A 19,630-nucleotide genomic window follows, 5' to 3' on the forward strand; every position below is an offset into this window, starting at 1 on the left:
TGCTCTTCCCCAGTCTGATGCTCTGTACATGCCTTCACCCTCTCAATCAATACCCTCCCATATAATTTACCAGGAATACTCAACAAACTTATACCTCTGTAATTTGAGCATTCACTCTTATCCCCTTTGCCTTTGTACAATGGCACTATGCACGCATTCCGCCAATCCTCAGGCACCTCACCATGAGTCATACATACATTAAATAACCTTACCAACCAGTCAATAATACAGTCACCCCCTTTTTTAATAAATTCCACTGCAATACCATCCAAACCTCCTGCCTTGCCAGCTTTCATCTTCCGCAAAGCTTTCACTACCTTTTATATATTTATTTATTTTGCTTTGTTGCTGTCTCCTGCGTTAGCGAGGTAGCGCAGGGAAACAGATGAAAGAATGGCCCAACCCACCCACATACACATGTATATACATATACGTCCACACATGCAAATATACATACCTATACATCTCAATGTGTACATATATATACACACACAGACATATACATATATACACGTACATAATTCATACTGTCTGCCTTTATTCATTCCCATCGCCACCCTGCCACACATGGAATAACAACCCCCTATCCCCTCATGTGTGCGAGGTAGCACTAGGAAAAGACAGCAAAGGCCACATTCATTCACACTCAGTCTCTAGCTGTCATGTAATAATGCACCGAAACCACAGCTCAGGGTATGATAGACTTGTAATGGAACATTGACCATACCGTTTTAAATTTCTCTCTTTGATGCACCTTTTTGATAATTTCTTCCACACTAACATTCATGTCTTTATTTTTTAGTGTTTTTTCTTGATTTCAAGTATACAGCATTAGTTATCCATCTTTACTAGACTGCTCTGATATTTTCAGGAATACAAGTTACATTTGGTTAGTGATCAACATAAGTCACAGCTGAATCGATTAGCTAGGAAGCATTCAGTGGTGTTGCGCAAAATACGTATTCAACAGAGACAGGAACAGAAGGATATTGAAGCAAAATGGAGAGAAGAAAATGCTGAAGAATTTAAAACTGCTGTATCAAGGTAATATTAGTTTTCTTTATTGAATATAATGAGTGGATCATTCTTGTTTAACATTGGGACTGCAAATGATTTGTAATATTTTTATCTTACAGTTAATACCTTTGACCTCATTGTCATTCAAATAAGTCGGCCCCAAAAGTTAAGGTATGAGAGGGCCGTCTACTTTGATTATCGCAGAAATCATATCATGTCTCTTAAAGAGACCCTGGCAAGTGTTTTATGTTAAGTTATGCATCAACAGCACTCTTCATATATTTGGCCACTGGCAGAGGGCAACTCTAGTACCTAATGTTTGTAGTTAATGCTGCTGCCTAAATGTTCCTACCTACTACTAATATCTGTTGCTAACATTTTGCCAAAAGGCAGATCTAACACTTAGTGCTTACTGCAGGAAAATCTAGAGTTGTCAAGGATATGCTGTGTGTGTTAAGTGTTGTCTGGTGTTATATATGCCAAGGAGAGATTGTATGTTTGTTTACTGTAGTCCACATGTGGGTGAGGCAGAAAGAACCGATAGCTACTTGGACTAGAGGGATGCAGCTTGACAACTACTGAAGTGCTGGCTTACTGTGGTGGCATCACTAACCCTCCTGATACCCAGGCAAGTCGTACTGGTAATACACCTCCCTGACTGTTGGCTGCCTACCAACTACTGCCTACATATGTGAAATCTATACATATGCTTAAGATCATATGTATAAGATTGCAGAGAAATATTGTTTGGAAGATATTATTTTGGAAACATAGAGCCATAGGAAGAACTTTGCTGTGGAATAAGGTAGGAAGGTATAATGGTATCATAATATAACTGGTTGGCAAGCAAGAGATTTTACATATTTTTTTCATACAGAGGAATTCAAACAGCTTTAGGCAATTGGGTCCTTTTGAAGTTGTTTGTGATAGTTGAAGATTTCAGGAGCTCCATAAACAAATTAAACAACCATGGAGACATCATGCACCCCTGCCACAAACCGACATTCACTGAGAACCAATCACTTTCCTACTCGTACACATGCCTTACATCCTCGATAAAAACTTTTCACTGCTTCTAACAACTTACCTCCCACACCATATAATCTTAATACCTTCCACAGAGCATTTCTATCATATGCCTTCTCCAGATCCATAAATGCTACATACAAATCCATTTGCTTTTCTAAGTATTTCTCACATGCATTCCTCAAAGCAAACACCTGGTCCACACATCCTCTACCACTTCTGAAACCACACTGCTCTTCCCCAGTTTGATGCTCTGTACATGCCTTCACCCTCTCAATCAAAACCCTCCCATATAATTTCCCAGGAATACTTAGCAAACTTTTTTTTTTTTTTTTTTCATACTATTCGCCATTTCCCGTGATAGCGAGGTAGCGTTAGGAACAGAGGACTGGGCCTTTGAGGGAATACCCTCACCTGGCCCCCTTCTCTGTTCTTCTTTTGGAAAATTAAAAAAACAAACTTTTTTTTTTTTTTTTTTTTGCCGCTGTCTCCCGCGTTTGCGAGGTAGCGCAAGGAAACAGACGAAAGAAAAGAAATGGCCCAACCCACCCCCATACACATGTATATACATACGTCCACACACGCAAATATACATACCTACACAGATTTCCATGGATTACCCCAGACGCTTCACATGCCTTGATTCAATCCACTGACAGCACGTCAACCCCGGTATACCACATCGCTCCAATTCACTCTATTCCTTGCCCTCCTTTCACCCTCCTGCATGCTCAGGCCCCATCACACAAAATCTTTTTCACTCCATCTTTCCACCTCCAATTTGGTCTCCCTCTTCTCCTCGTTCCCTCCACCTCCGACACATATATCCTCTTGGTCAATCTTTCCTCACTCATTCTCTCCATGTGACCAAACCATTTCAAAACACCCTCTTCTGCTCTCTCAACCACGCTCTTTTTATTTCCACACATCTCTCTTACCCTTACGTTACTTACTCGATCAAACCACCTCACACCACACATTGTCCTCAAACATCTCATTTCCAGCACATCCATCCTCCTGCGCACAACTCTATCCATAGCCCACGCCTCGCAACCATACAACATTGTTGGAACCACTATTCCTTCAAACATACCCATTTTTGCTTTCCGAGATAATGTTCTCGACTTCCACACATTCTTCAAGGCTCCCAGAATTTTCGCCCCCTCCCCCACCCTATGATCCACTTCCGCTTCCATGGTTCCATCCGCTGCCAGATCCACTCCCAGATATCTAAAACACTTCACTTCCTCCAGTTTTTCTCCATTCAAAAAAAAACAAACTTATACCTCTGTAATTTGAGCACTCACCTTTATCCCCTTTGCCTTTGTACAATGGCACTATGCAAGCATTCCGCCAATCCTCTGGCACCTCACCATGAGTCACACATACATTGAATGACCTTACCAACCAGTCAACAACACAGTCCCCCCTTTTTTTAATAAATTCCACTGCAGTACCATCCAAACCTGCTGCCTTGCCAGCTTTCATCTTCTGCAAAGCTTTTACTACCTCTTCTCAGTTTACCAAATCATTCTCCCTGAACCTCTCACTTTGCACACCGCCTCAACCAAAACACCTTATGTCTGCCACTCTATCATCAAACACATTCAACAAACCTTCAAAATACTCACTCCATCTCCTTCTCACATCACCACTACTTATTATCACCACTCCATTAGCCCCCTTCACTGATGTTCCCATTTTCCCCCCGTCTTATGCACTTTATTTATCTCTTTCCAAAACATCTTTTTATTTTCCCTAAAATTTAATGATACTCTCTCACCCCAACTCTCATATGCCCTCTTTTTCACCTCTTGCACCTTTCTCTTGACCTCTTGCCTCTTTCTTTTATACATCTTCCAGTCATTTGCACTATTTCCCTGCAAAAATCATCCAAATGCCTGTCTCTACTCTTTCACTAATAATCTTACTTCTTCATCCCACCACTCACTACCCTTTCTAATCTGCCCACCTCCCATGTTTTTCATGCCACAAGCATCTTTTGCACAAGCCATCACTGCTTCCCTAAATACATCCCATTCCTCCCCCTCTCCCCTTATGTCCTTTGTTCTCACCTTTTTCCATTCTGTACTCAGTCCCTCCTGGTACTTCCTCACACAAGTCTCCTTCCCAAGCTCACTTACTCTCACCACTCTTCACCCCAACTTTCTCTCTTCTTTTCTGAAAACCTCTACAAATCTTCACCTTTGCCTCCACAAGATAATGATCAGACATCCCTCCAGTTGCACCTCTCAGCACATTAATATCCAAAAGTGTCTCTTTCACGCACCTATCAATTAACACGTAATCCAATAATGCTCCTTGGCCATCTCTCCTACTTACATATGTATACTTATGTATATCTCTCTTTTTAGACCAGGTATTCCCAATCACCAGTCCTTTTTCAGCGCACAAATCTACAAGCTCTTCACCATTTCCATTTACGACACTGAACACCCCATGTACACCAATTATTCCCTCAACTGTCACATTACTCACCTCTTCATTCAAATCACCCATTACTATAACACGGTCTCATGCATCAAAACTACTAACACACTCACTCAGCTGCTCCCAAAACACTTGCCTCTCATGATCTTTCTTCTCATGCCCAGGTGCATATGCACCAATAATCACCCATCTCTCTCCATCCACTTTCAGTTTTACCCATATCAGTCTAGAGTTTACTTTCTTACACTCTATCACATACTCCCACCACTCCTGTTTCAGGAGTAGTGCTACTCCTTCCCTTGCTCTTGTCCTCTCACCAACCCCTGACTTTACTCCCAAGACATTCCCAAACCACTCCTTCCCTTTACTCTTGAGCTTCGTTTCACTAAGAGCCAGAACATCCAGGTTCCTTTCCTCAAGCATACTACCTATTTCTACTTCTTTCTCATCTTGGTTACATCCACACACATTTAGACACCCCAATCTGAGCCTTTGAGGAGGATGAGCACTCCCTGTGTGACTCCTTCGGTTTCCCGTTTTAGAAAGTTAAAATACAAGGAGGGGAGGCTTGTTAGGTAGGTGAATGCAAGAGTTTTGGAGAGAGGGGCAAGTATGCAGTCTGTTGTGGATGAGAGAGCTTGGGAAGTGAGTCGGTCGTTATTCGCTGATGATAAAGCGCTGGTGGCTGATTCAGGTGAGAAACTGCAGGAGCTGGTGACTGAATTTGGTAAAGTGTGTGAAAGAAGAAAGCTGAGAGTAAATGTGAATAAGAGCAAGGTTATTAGGTACTGTGCTAGACTTGCCCTCTGCTAGTGGCTTGTTAAGGTTGAGGCACTAAAGGCTAAGAGTCATCACTGGAGTTCTGTTATAGAGACTGTTGCCGTGGCCACCCCTTTAAGGGAGTTCCAGTTGGAGCAGGCATCAGAGATATAAGGAGGTAGACCCTTTTCTTCTCAAAGCTAAAGAGATTGAAGTTGTTTAATCTTCTCTAGTAGGATTTTTCTCAGTATGGGAATCATTTTAGTTGCTCAATGCTTTACTCTCTCCATTCTGTCTTGTCTTTTTTATTTAGGAAGGTGACCAAAATTGAACTAAGTATTCAGGATGTAGGTGAAGCAGTGAAGTGAGTGGAAAAGAGTAAGCATGATTTCCTTGAACTTAGATTTGAAGACAATACCTATGTATCCAAAAATTTTGTTTGCTTTTTTCACTGCTTCTGTGCATTGCTTACTCGGATTTAGGTCCCTAGATATTAGTACACCCAAATCTTTTTTTTTTTTCTTTCTTTCTTTCTGTGCTATTACCCCCCCCCCCCCCCCCCCCCCCCCCCGTACACCCAGGTATTATCTTGCATTTCACCAGAATTCATGCTTTTTTTTGTTTTTAATATTGATATGTGAAGATTTGAGCATTATCGATATTAAAATTTTGATATCTTGAAATGCATCCCATTTATCAATATTTTACTGTATATGAGAAAGAGAAGCATTCCCAAGACTGATCCTTGTGGCACCTCGCATGTTTGTGTCTAACCATTTGAAGCCTTTTCACTGATCACAGGTCTTTGTTTATGGATGTTTATGGACAGTCATGCAATTTTGTATCCCTTGAAGTACAATCTATCAATGAAGAGTGTGACAGTTACTGCTAGTAACCTTTGATGTAGAACCTTATTGAAAACTTACTGAAAATCTAGATATCTAACATTAATTGCTTTACTTTCAAGCGTAGTTTTATCCAAAAGAATTGCATTTCTATATTATTTTTCTTTTTGCCAGTTTTGAGATATATTTTACTCCAGGTGATATGTGCAATTTTTTTTTACAGGTTCTGTAGCACTTGCAAGCTGGCTTTTAAATGCCTTCCAGCAGGGAGCAATAACAGTGAAGGTATTGGCTTCCACAATCGCAGCAAATTGCACAGGGTAAGGAAAGTCTAGAGTAATTTATACTGAAAAAGAACTTTGAATTGCTCATTGTGTGGATAATTTAAGGTTGTTGAATTAGGGAAGATTATAACATGCATTTGTTTTACATATACAAGTATTTTTGTATGGTATGAATGACAGTTATATGGTTGCGAGGCGTGGGCATTAGATAGAGTTGTGCGGAGGAGGGTGGATGTGTTGGAAATGAGATGTTTGAGGACAATATGTGGTGTGAGGTGGTTTATTGGGTAAGTAATGAAAGGGTAAGATAGAGGTGTGGTAGTAAAAAGAGTGTGGTTGAGAGAGCAGAAGAGGATGTTTTGAAATGGTTTGGTCACATGGAGAGAATGATTAAGGAAAGATTAACCAAGAGGATATATGTGTCAGAGGTGGAGGGAAAGAGTAGAAGTGGGAGACCAAATTGGAGGTGGAAAGATGGAGTGAAAAAGATTTTGAGTGATCGAGGCCTGAACATGCAGGAGGGTGAAAGGTGTGCAAGGAATAGAGTGAATTGGAATGATGTGGTATACCAGGGTCGATGTGCTATCATTGGATTGAACCAGGGCATGTGAAGCGTCTGGGGTAAACCATGGAAAGTCTTGTGGGGCCTGTATGTGGAAAGGGAGGTCTGGTTTCGGTGCATTGTATATGAAAGCTAGAGAATGAGTGTGAATGAATGTTGCGTTTGTTGTCTTTTCCTAGCATTACCTCGTGCGCATGCAGGGGGAGGGGGTTGTCATTTCATGTGTGGGGGGGTGGCGATGGGAATGAATAAAGGCAGCAAGTATGAATTATGTACATATGTATATGTCTGTGTATGTATATGTATATATACGTTGAGATGTATAGGTATGTATATGTGCATGTGTTGAAGTGTATGTATATACATGTGTATGTGGGTGGGTTGGGCCATTCTTTCGTCTGTTTCCTTGCGCTACCTCACTAACGTGGGAGACGACGACAAAGTATAATAATGACTAGATAGAAATGTATAATATTTATTTATTTATATTCATTTGTTATACATAGTTGCTGTCTCCTGTGTTAGCGAGGTAGCGCAAGGAAACAGATGAAAGAATGGCCCAACCCACCCACATGCACATGTATATACATAAATGCCCACACACACGCATATACATACCGATACATTTCAGTGTATATATACATAAACAGACATATGCATATATACACAAGTACATATCCATACTTGTTGCCTCCATCCATTCCTGTCGCCACCCTGCCACACATGCAATGTCGCCCCCCTCCACCTGCACGCGCACGAGGTAGCACTAGGAAAAGACAACAAGGGCCACATTCGTTCACACTCAGTCTTTGGCTGTCATGTGTAATGCATGGAAACACTGCTCCGTTTCCACATCTAGGCCCCACAAAACTTTCCATGGTTTACCCCATTTTATATATGAGAGGTATGCCTCATTTTGATTTTATGAGGAGATTAGATAATTATGTTAGATGTGAATAGCAAGCTAGGTGGGACTTATATGTCCAAAAGAATAACGAATCACAGATGATAAAGAAAGATGTTGAAGCATGGCATTGAGTCTTTAAGAGGAATTTTCATTATGAAGCAATTCTACATCTGATGAGGATTGGTCAGTGGTCATACTGTACTGTGTTGACCAGTGGTTACTTGATGGAGAGAAAACCTGACTCAGTATATGACACAGAATTACAGTGTAACTGTAGACCATGTATTAATGGAATGTCAGATATATCAGTCTTTAGATTTGATTTTGAATTATGTAATATCTGTGGAAGAAATGAAAGTATTGGGAAAATTTTAAACTATTAAATGTGAATACTTTTTATATGAAATCAAAGTATGTAATATAGTATGCTTGGTTTTAAGTTTTTAGATATATCTTGAAGGAGGGCAAAAGAGATAATTCCATGTAAATAGTTTGAAGTTTTTATATATTCTATGCTTAAAAGCACTGAATATTCATTTGGTTTTAGTGTTTTACCAATTCCACAAAGTCGGTCAGTACCTGTGTTCTGCTTCCATCAGCATGTGGAGTGTTGCGGGTGATGTGATGTTACCAGCTTTCAGAATTTGCATATATTATCTTCCTCAGATTGGCTGGTGATGGGAGGACAGTAATCATGAATATGTCTTTATCATACTTGGTTTGTTCAGGAAAGGTTTACATGATTACTACCTGCTAACAATCAACTGGTGATTTTTTGGTGTGGCCTGGTGCTGGCACTCCCTATCTGTTTGGCCTTTTATCATCTTAGAGTGAAGGATTCTACAGTTAATACATTACACTGTGTAACACAATTTTTGTTCTTGAGTAGAAAATATTTCCTAGTTGCTAATGCTTTAAAATTAGAGAAAAGGGCTATTATTCTCTTTAAACTTTGCTTTTGTGACCAGGACAGTAATATTTTGAAATGTAGGGGATAGGGGAGAAAGAATACTTCTCATGCATTTCTCACATGTCATAGAAAGCGACTAGAGGGGACTGGAGTGGGGGGCTAGAAACCCTCCCCTCCCCTCCTTGTATTTTAACTTTCTAAAAGGGGAAACCGAAGGAGGAGTCACGTGGGGAGTGTTCATCCTCCTCGAAGGCTCAGATTGGGGTGTCTAAATGTGTGTAGATGTAACCAAAATGAGAAAAAAGGAGAGGTAGGTAGTATGTTTGAGGAAAGGAACCAATGTTTTGGCTCTGAGTGAAACGAAGCTCAAGGGTAAAGGGGAAGAGTGGTTTGGGAATGTTTTGGGAGTAAAGTCAGGGGTTGATGAGAGGACAAGAGCAAGGGAAGGAGTAGCACTACTCCTGAAACAGGAGTTGTGGGAGTATGTGATAGAGTGTAAGAAAGTAAACTTTAGATTGATATGTGTAAAACTGAAAGTGGATGGAGAGAGATGGGTGAGTATTGTTGCATATTCACCTGGGCATGAGAAGAAAGATCATGAGAGGCAAGTGTTTTGGGAGCAGCTGAGTGAGTGTGTTAGTAGTTTTGATATATGAGACCGGGTTATAGTTATGGGTGATTTGAATGCAAAGGTGAGTAATGTGGCAGTTGAGGGAATAATTGGTGTACATGGGGTGTTCAGTGTTGTAGATGGAAATGGTGAAGAGCTTGTAGATTTATGTGCTGCAAAAGGACTGGTGATTGGGAATACCTGGTTTAAAAAGAGAGATATACATAAGTATAAGTATGTAAGTAGGAGAAATGGCCAAAGAGCGTTATTGGATTATGTGTTAATTGATAGGTGCGCGAAAGAGAAACTTTTAGATGTTAATGTGCTGAGAGGTGCAACTGGAGGGATGTCTGATCATTATCTTTTGTAGGCAAAGGTGAAGATTTGTGGAGGTTTTCAGAAAAGAAGAGAGAATGTTGAGGTGAAGAGAGTGGTGAGAGTAAGTGAGCTTGGGAAGGAGACTTGTGTGAGGAAGTACCAGGAGAGACTGAGTACAGAATGGAAAAAGGTGAGAGCAAAGGATGTAAGGGGAGAGGGGGAGGAATGGGATATATTTAGGGAGGCAGTGATGGCTTGCACAAAGGATGCTTGTGGCATGAGAAGCGTGGGAGGTGTGCAGATTAGAAAGGGTAGTGAGTGGTGGGATGAAGAAGTAAGATTATTAGTGAAATAGAAGTGAGAGGTATTTGGACGATTTTGCAGGGAAAAAATGCAAATGAGTGGGAGATGTATAAAATGAGTGGGAGATGTATAAAAGAAAGAGGCAAGAGGTCAAGAGAAAGGTGCAAGAGGTGAAAAAGAGGACAAATGAGAGTTGGGGTGAGAGAATATAATTAAATTTTAGGGAGAATAAAACGATGTTTTGGAAGGAGGTAAATAAAGTGCGTAAGACAAGGGAGCAAATGGGAACTTCAGTGAAGGGGGCTAATGGGGAGGTGATAACAAGTAGTGGTGATGTGAGAAGGAGATGGAGTGAGTATTTTGAAGGTTTGTTGAATGTTTTTGATGATAGAATGGCAGATATAGGGTGTTTTGGTCGAGGTGGTGTGCAAAGTGAGAGGGTTAGGGAAAATGATTTGGTAAACAGAGAAGAGGTAGTAAAAGCTTTGCAGAAGATGAAAGCCGGCAAGGCAGCAGGTTTGGATGGTATTGCAGTGGAATTTATTAAAAAAGGGGGTGACTGTATTGTTGACTGGTTGGTAAGGTTATTTAATGTATGTATGATTCATGATGAGGTGCCTGAGTATTGGTGGAATGCTTGCATAGTGCCATTGTACAAAGGCAAAGGGGATAAGAGTAAGTGCTCAAATTACAGAGGTATAAGTTTGTCGAGTATTCCTGGTAAATTATATGGGAGGGTATTGATTGAGAGGGTGAAGGCATGTACAGAGCATCAGATTGGGGAAGAGCAGTGTGGTTTCAGAAGTGGTAGAGGATGTGTGGATCAGATGTTTGCTTTGAAGAATGTATGTGAGAAATACTTAGAAAAGCAAATGGATTTATATGTAGCATTTATGGATCTGGAGAAGGCATATGATAGAGTTGATAGAGATGCTCTGTGGAAGGTATTAAGAATATATGGTGTGGGGGGCAAGTTGTTAGAAGCAGTGAAAAGTTTTTATCGAGGATGTAAGGCATGTGTACGTGTAGGAAGAGAGGAAAGTGATTGGTTCTCATTGAATGTAGGTTTGCGGCAGGGGTGTGTGATGTCTCGATGGTTGTTTAATTTGTTTATGGATGGGGTTGTTAGGGAGGTGAATGCAAGAGTTTTGGAAAGAGGGGCAAGTATGCAGTCTGTTGTGGATGAGAGAGCTTGGGAAGTGAGTCAGTTGTTGTTCGCTGATGATACAGCGCTGGTGGCTGATTCATGTGAGAAACTGCAGAAGCTGGTGACTGAGTGTGGTAAAGTGTGTGAAAGAAGAAAGTTAAGAGTAAATGTGAATAAGAGCAAGGTTATTAGGCACAGTAGGGTCGAGGGTCAAGTCAGTTGGGAGGTAAGTTTGAATGGAGAAAAACTGGAGGAAGTAAAGTGTTTTAGATATCTGGGAGTGGATTTGGCAGCAGATGGAACCATGGAAGCAGAAGTGAATCATAGGGTGGGGGAGGGGGCGAAAATCCTGGGAGCCTTGAAGAATGTGTGGAAGTCGAGAACATTATTTCGGAAAGCAAAAATGGGTATGTTTGAAGGAATAGTGGTTCCAACATTGTTGTATGGCTGCGAGGCGTGGGCTATGGATAGAGTTGTGCGCAGGAGGATGGATGTGCTGGAAATGAGATGTTTGAGGACAATGTGTGGTGTGAGGTGGTTTGATCGAGTAAGTAATGTAAGGGTAAGAGAGATGTGTGGAAATAAAAACAGTGTGGTTAAGAGAGCAGAAGAGGGTGTTTTGAAATGGTTTGGTCACATTGAGAGAATGAGTGAGGAAAGATTGACCCAAGAGGATATATGTGTCGGAGGTGGAGGGAATGAGGAGAAGTGGGAGACCAAATTGGAGGTGGAAAGATGGAGTGAATAAGATTTTGTGTGATCGGTACCTGAACATGCAGGAGGGTGAAAGGCGTGCAAGGAATAGAGTGAATTGGAGCGATGTGGTATACCGGGGTCGACGTGCTGTCAATGGATTGAACCAGGGAATGTGAAGTGTCTGGGGTAAACCATGGAAAGTTGTGTGGGGCCTGGATGTGGAAAGGGAGGTGTGGTTTTGGTACATTATTACATGACAGCTAGAGACTGAGTGTGAATGAATGTTGCCTTTGTTGTCTTTTCCTAGCGCTACCTCGCACACATGAGGGGGAAGGGGGTTGTTATTCCATGTGTGGTGGGGTGGCGATGGGAATGGGTGAAGGCAGACAGTATGAATTATGTACATGTGTATATATGTATATGTCTGTGTGTGTATATATATGTGTACATTGAGATGTATAGGTATGTATATTTGTGTGTGTAGACATGTATGTATATACATGTGTATGTGGGTGGGTTGGGCCATTCTTTCATCTGTTTCCTTGCACTACCTTGCTAACGCGGGAGACAGCAACAAAGCAAAATAAATAAATGTGTAAATGACTCATGGTGATGTGCCAGAGGATTGGCAAGATGCATGCATAGTGCCATTTTACAAAGGCAAAGGGGATAAAGTTGAGTGCTCAAATTACAGAGGTATAAGTTTGTTGAGTATTCCTGGGAAATTATATGGGAGGATATTGATTGAGAGGGTGAAGGCATGTACAGAGCATCAGATTGGGGAGGAGCAGTGTGGTTTCATAAGTGGTAGAGGATGTGTGGATCAGGTGTTTGCTTTGAAGAATGTATGAGAAATACATAGAAAAGCAAATGGATTTGTATGTAGCATTTATGGATCTGGAGAAGGCATATGATAGAGATGCTCCGTGGAAGGTATTAAGAATATATGGTGTGGGAGGCAAGTTGTTTGAAGCAGTGGAAAGTTTTTATCGAAGATGTAGGGCATTTGTATGATTAGGAAGAGAGGAAAGTGATTGGTTCTCAGTGAATGTTGGTTTGTAGCAGAGTGCGTGGTCTCCATGGTTGTTTAATTTAATTATGGATGGGGTTGTTAGGGAGGTGAATGCAAGACTTTTGGAGAGAGGGGCAAGTATGCAGTCTGATGTGGATGAGAGAGTTTGTGAAGCGAATCAGTTGTTGTTCGGTGATTATGCAGCACTAGTTGCTGATTTATGTGAGAAACTGCAGAAGCTGGTGACTGAGTTTGGTAAAGTGTGTGAAAGGAGAAAGTTAAGAGTAAATGTGAATAAAAGGAAGGTTATTAGTTCAGTATGGTTGAGGGACAAGTCAACTGGGAGATAAGTTTGAATGGAGAAAAACTGGAGGAAGTAAAGTGTTTTAGATATCTGGGAGTGGATTTGGCAGCGGATGGAACCATGGAAGCGGAAGTGAGTCTATGGGTGGGGGTGGGGGTGAAAGTTCTGGAAGCATTGAAGAATGTGTGGAAGGCAAGAACATTATCTTGGAAAGCCAAAATGGGTATGTTTGAAGGAATAGTGGTTCCGACAATGTTATATGGTTGCGAGGTGTGGGCTGTAGATAGGGTTGTGCAGAGGAGGGTGGATGTGCTGGAAATGAGATGTTTGAGGACCATATGTGGTGTGAGGTGGTTTGATCGAGTAAGTCTTGAAAGGGTATATGTTGAAATGTATAGGTATTTATATGTGTGTGTGTGTGGACGTGTATGTTTATACATGTGTATGTGGGTGGGTTGGGCCATTCTTTCGTTTGTTTCCTTGCGCCACCTTCTATCACCTTCCTTGAAAGGATCAATCTTTGTTTTTGTGTTCTTTCTTTGTTCATGTTTGTAAATAGTACTGTTAGATTATGATTTGTGATTGCATAACTTTCATTTATTCTTTGATCTTGTCTGTGTAACTCTGTTACTGTTTTTACATCATAATTAACACTGAGGAAGTCTTCCATTCCAGTATAACATATAGTGCTTCTGACTACAGGCTATTTTCATCTCTACACAATGTACTGCTTCTTACAGTGTTTGCACTTGTTTGGTCATAACTTTTTTAAAAATGATTTCAGTTAACTTTCTCATTGTTATTTGCAATTATTTTCTGGATGCATTGGATGTGTTGTCCATTCACAATAACGTTTTATGGTTGTGTGGATTATTTGAATGTATTATTCTACTCTTCTCGCTGTTGATCTTAGATTTAGCTAGTGATACTTATTTCATTGTATGTTGTTTTGGTGTTCACCTGATATTTTACTGAAGCATTTCATCATGGTTGTTCTGTGATAAATTGATTTTTGTCATGCAGGAAGAGGCTGAAGAGTTTTCAAGGAACTGCTGGGTGGGGTACACCCATATTCAGCTTTAGGAGTTTGGAAGTAGTCTTTATGAATGACTTGGGCATGTCGCCTAACTTTAAAGTTGGTAAATGGTTTTTTGTCATTTTTATGTAGGATGGTGTCAAGTATGTTTTGTATAAGGGTGCAGAGTGATGTTGTTTGATGCTTTGTTGATATATATTGCCACCAGTACTGTGTGGGTGGTGAGTTATGGTTGTTTGAAGCCATCCACGATGTGTTTTGTAAGGAGCTTGTGTGCAGTGTGATATTGGAAGATTGGGTGATGTTGTGATATGTAGGTTAATTTTTCTTTTCAGATGCAGCGTCACTACCTCCATCCACGATGTGGTATCTGTCGCATTACCTTTCCAAGTCGTATGGTTTATGAACATCATATTGCGTCGATCAACCACTTAAGGGTAGGTATGATACATGTTGGCCTACATTTTAGTAGTGTTAATGTAGTGTTATAAAAAGTTATCATGGCTACAATATTTTGATACTGTTACAAAGTGCATGTTTCTGCATAGGTTAAATAGTAATAACAATTGGTTTATGTTTGAATAGCATGAATAAATTTTTGTTGCTTTGTGGTGTAAACGCCAGTACAGCATGCTAATCCAGTTAAACAGCACAGTGACAAGTCATATAACATCCTTTATATATGCCAGCATGTTTATACACTAACAGAGGGATACAAACCCTGGGTAGGGTGCCTAGCTGCCTCAGCAACAAAGAAGTTAAAGGCACACACACTAGAATTCTAGTGTTTTTATGTGTGTCCCAACTTCATCTCAGTGGGGGTAGCATGGACTTTAATCTCACACGGCTCCGATGATGTGATAAATATGTCGATGGACCGACAAATGTAAATACACCAACTGGGGAATGAACCCTGGATAGGGCACCTACCTGCGTCAGCCACATGGAGGTTAAAAGATGCAGCACTAGATTTGTAGTGTCTTTACATGTGTCCCAACCTCATCTTGGCGAGGGTAGCATGGACTTAAGCTCTTGTGGCTCTGATGGTGTAACAAATATGTCGATGAACAGATGTGTAAATACACCGACTGAGGGATACGAACCCTGGGTAGGGCACCTGGCTGCCTCAGTCACATGGAGGTTGAAACACACACACACACACACACACACACACACACATACACAAACTAGATTTTTAGTGTTTTTACATGTATCCCAACATCATCTCGGTGGCATTAGCATGGACTTTAATCTCATGTGGCAATGATGGTGCGACAAATGTGTCAGTGGACATACAAATGCATGCACACAAACAGAAGGATACGAACCCTGGGAAGGATGCTTGGCTGCCTCAGCTACATGGAGGTTAAAAGATGCACACACAGATTTCTAGTCTTTTTATATGTATTCCAACCTCATTTTGGTGACATTAGCATTTACTTTAATCTCATGGGGCTCTGATGGTGTAACAAATATGATGATTGACAGACAGATGTTTATACACCAACATAGGGATATGAACCCTGGGTAGGGCACCTGGCTGCCTCGGCCACATGGCGGTTAAAAGACACACGCACTAGATTTCTAGTGATTTAAATGACCCAACCTCATCTCGGTGGGGGTAGCATGGACTTTAATCTCATGCGGCTCCCATGTATGTGACAGATATGTTGATGGACAGACAGATGTATATACACCAACAGAGGTATACGAACCCTGGGTAGGACACCTGGCTGCCTTGGCCACATGGAGGCTAAAAGACACTTATGCTAGATTTCTAATGATTTTACGTGTATCCCAATCTCATCTCAGTAGGAGCATGTACTTTAATCTCACACGGCTCCAATGGTTGCACTTCTCTCTCTGAGACTCGGATTTGACATGTCAAACTTGCCATCCCATCCATGAACAAATTGAATGCCCATGGTGACATCGCACACCCCTTCCGCATATCAGTTTTTACTTGAAACCTATTACTTTCTTTCCTTCCTACTTGTACACATGTCTTACACCTTTGATAAAACTCACTATATCCAGCAGCTTTCCTCCCACACCATCTGAAGTTATGACTAACCTTGAGGTGTCCCTATCAGTCCTATCATATGATTTCTCCAGATCCATAGATGCCATATGAGTATCCATCTGTTTATCTGACTTTAAAGTGAGCACCTGATCTACACATCCCCTACCACTTCTGAAACCTGACTGTCTTCTGTAATATGATGCTCTATACATGCCTTGACTCTCATTCACTACCCTTCCATACAGTTTACCAGGGACACACTGCAGACTTGTACCTGTGTAGGTTAAACACTTGCCTTTATCCCCCTTGCCTTAATACAGTGGCACTATACATACATACTACTGATTCTCAGGCTTGTCACATTGATCCGTCCATATACTGAAAATCCTAACAAACCAGTCACCAACACATTCACCCTCTTTTGTAATAAATTCAACTGCAATACTATCCACTCCAGCTGCTTTGCCACTGTTTATGTTATCTAAGGCTCTCGCCACCTCTTCTTTCTTTTGCAAACCACTCTCCATGACTTGCTTTGTATACCACCCTGACCCAAGCTCCCTATGTCTAGCACTCTTTTATCAAACACATTCAACAGTCCTTCAAAATTTTTGCTTCATCACTGCCTGGCATCACTTCTCCCTTTGCATCTCCACAACTTTTACATCCCTACACTGATGATCATATTTGTTTTCTTTAGTTGTATCATGTTTGTTCAAGACTGATGCAACCATGGTTTGTATCTTCAAGTTATCATTGAAGAAGAATGTATGTGGATTTGTCATGTGCAGTAGCAACATGGCTGTATCAGAAATATCAGTTGGTCATTTAAGTAGATTTTTTGTAGCTCTTGATTTCAGTAGGCCAGTTAAAATTTATGATTCTATATGAATGATTCTAACTTTGATTTCTAATCTTTTTCATCTTAAAAAGTGCTGAATAACCATTAAGTTCAGGTGCTTAATAAGTTCATCAAACATACCTGGTTAGAACTTCATTTATAGATATAAAATTACCTTCCATTCTTGTTTTTTTAAGGAAGGTTAGGGGACATCAAAGACCAAGATTTATTTGGAATGTAGGTTAGAGGAATTGCAAAAAATATGACAATAATTTCATTATCAGCTTGATAAATCTCTTGTGCCAGTTTGTTGTGTCCATTCTTGGCTAGATAGCATCGGAAATAGATGCTTGAGCCATAGAGGTAAAAATCTTAGCTTGATTCTTCAACTTTTGCCAAGTGATAATGAGGAGGGAAGGATTCAACTCCCCTGCTTCTTCCCTTTAGTGACACGCAAGAGATATGAAGGTAGTATTTTGAATCCAACAATCCCTTGGGATAGGAGAGTTTTTAAGAAGCATTTATTGTCTGGAATGGCTGTCCCCCATCAGAAAGAAAGAACTACATGATCGAGTTCTCTTGTGTGTATGAATGTATCAGATATGTGGAAGTATTTCTTTATATTCATCCTAATGAAGATAGTAATTTACAGGTTAGAACAGCCACAATTGATAACCAGGGTGGCAACCGGCGCAGCGATGACCGCAACAAGGAGGAAGATGGCGATGATCTTGACTTGGCTAATTTCATGACACTTGATTCAGTGGGAGAGGATGGTAAGAATTGACACTGAATAATTTTTGCTGAATATTGTTAGGACGATTTGATCCTTTGGACACATGGCTGTGTTTTTTTTATTTTTCTCTTGTCTTTTATGTTGGAAGCTCATTATAGACAAAAGTCCACATCATGGCTTGGCTTTTAAATGAAATATGAAGAGGATTAATGAGAGGGAGAAAGAAGGAAAGAAAAGAAAAGAATATAGATATTTAAAGAGTTTCGGATGAAGTAGAAAACCTGTCTTTAAAAAGCCATGTCATGTTTGTTTGGAGGATAAGATGGGGTAGAAAATTCTCCAACTTCGAGGGGCAGAGAAAGAAACATTTATCAAAACGGTCCACTCCTGAGTTGCCAACAGCCACATGGTAATTATGTGATGTAGTAGCTAGTCAATTATTATATGGACTAGATAACTGATGGGGAACACTAGCAGCCAGCTGTCAGAAGCAAAGCACAAAGTAGTAACTCTAGAAGAGGGGAAAGTGGATTGCAAATGCAGCATAGAGCAAATAGATCATATTGAGTTTATCGTGGGAGAGTTGATGTGTCACTGCTGTTACAGCTAGAATCATCCTAGATGAGAGAAATTTTCTTTGCAAGGATGGATCAGTCCCTTGTATAAATAGAAAAATTTCAGAAGAAAAGAAATATTGGCATTTAGACATACCATCCAGTTTTATAGAGGCATATCTCACTACTTATTGTGAGGTTTCCAATTTAGATTAGATGTCACTGTGAAACCGGTTATGTTCATTGTATTTAGTGGTGGAATTACTTGCAAGGTAGGAGTGCAGTGACATGAGAGAATTATAAAAGAAAGTGGCAGGAGGTCAAGAAGAAGGTGCAAGGGTTGAAAAAGAGGGCAGATGTTTTGGAAAGAGGTGAATAACAATCATAAGACAAGAGAACAAATGGGAACATCGGTGAAGGGGGCAATATTGCCCTTTGGCCATCTCTCCTACTTGTATACTTATGTAAATCTCTTTTTTAAATCATGGAATTCCAAGTCGCCAGTCTTTTTTCAGCACACAAATCCACTAGCTCTTCACCATTTCCATTCACAACACTGAATACCCCATGTACACCAATTATACCCTCAACTGCCACATTACTCACCTTGCATTCAAATCACCCATCACTAATACCTGGTCCCATGCACCAAAGCTGCTAACACATGCACTCAGCTGCGTCTAAATCACTTGTCTCCCAGGATCTTTCTTATCATGACTAGGTGCCTAAGCACCAATATTCACCCATCACCATCCACTTTCAGTTTTATCCACATCAATCTAGAATTTACTTTCTTACACTCTATCACACACTTCCACAACTTCTGCTTCAGGAGTAGTGCTACTTCTTCCTTATCTCTTGTCCACTCACTAACCCCTGACTTTACTCCCAAGATGTGTCCAAACCATTCATCCCCTTTACCCTTAAGCTTTGTTTCTTTTCGAGCCAGAACATCAAGGTTTTTCCATGACACATACTACCTATCTTTCCTTTCTTCTCTTCTTGGGTACACCTGCACACATTCAGACACCCCAATCTGAGCTTTCGAGGAGGATGAGCACTCCTTGCTTGACTCCTGTTTCCACTTTTAGAAATTGAAATACAAGAAGTGGAAGGTTTCCAGACCCCTGCTCCTGCCCCCTTTAGTCACCTCCTACAACACCCAGGCATTCATGGGAAGTATTCTTTCTCCCCTATCCCCAGGGATAATATCCCTCGGGGAATAGAGTAAATTGGAACGATGTGGTGCACTGGGGTCAATGTGCTGTCAGTGGACTGAACCAGGGCAT

At 40.7% G+C, this 19,630-nt stretch overlaps 1 protein-coding gene across 3 annotated transcripts in view; it reads left to right on the forward strand.

Annotated features, from left to right (window-relative positions):
* Positions 1–849: 849 nt before the first annotated feature.
* The window catches only part of LOC139748990 (uncharacterized), a 60,635-nt gene continuing 41,854 nt past the window's right edge, over positions 850–19,630 (forward strand). For 2 of the 3 annotated variants that reach the window (XM_071662346.1, XM_071662347.1), the window contains exons 1-4: positions 850–1,044; positions 6,322–6,418; positions 14,523–14,624; positions 17,704–17,827. In XM_071662346.1, the coding sequence (XP_071518447.1) occupies positions 14,523–14,624; positions 17,704–17,827 (226 nt within the window). In that variant the 5' untranslated portion in view covers positions 850–1,044; positions 6,322–6,418. The remainder of the gene's footprint in view (positions 1,045–6,321; positions 6,419–14,522; positions 14,625–17,703; positions 17,828–19,630) is intronic. The other variant, XM_071662345.1, reaches the window with a different exon arrangement.

This window comes from Panulirus ornatus, chromosome 6 (genome assembly GCF_036320965.1).
Source record: "Panulirus ornatus isolate Po-2019 chromosome 6, ASM3632096v1, whole genome shotgun sequence".
NCBI lineage: Eukaryota > Metazoa > Arthropoda > Malacostraca > Decapoda > Palinuridae > Panulirus > Panulirus ornatus.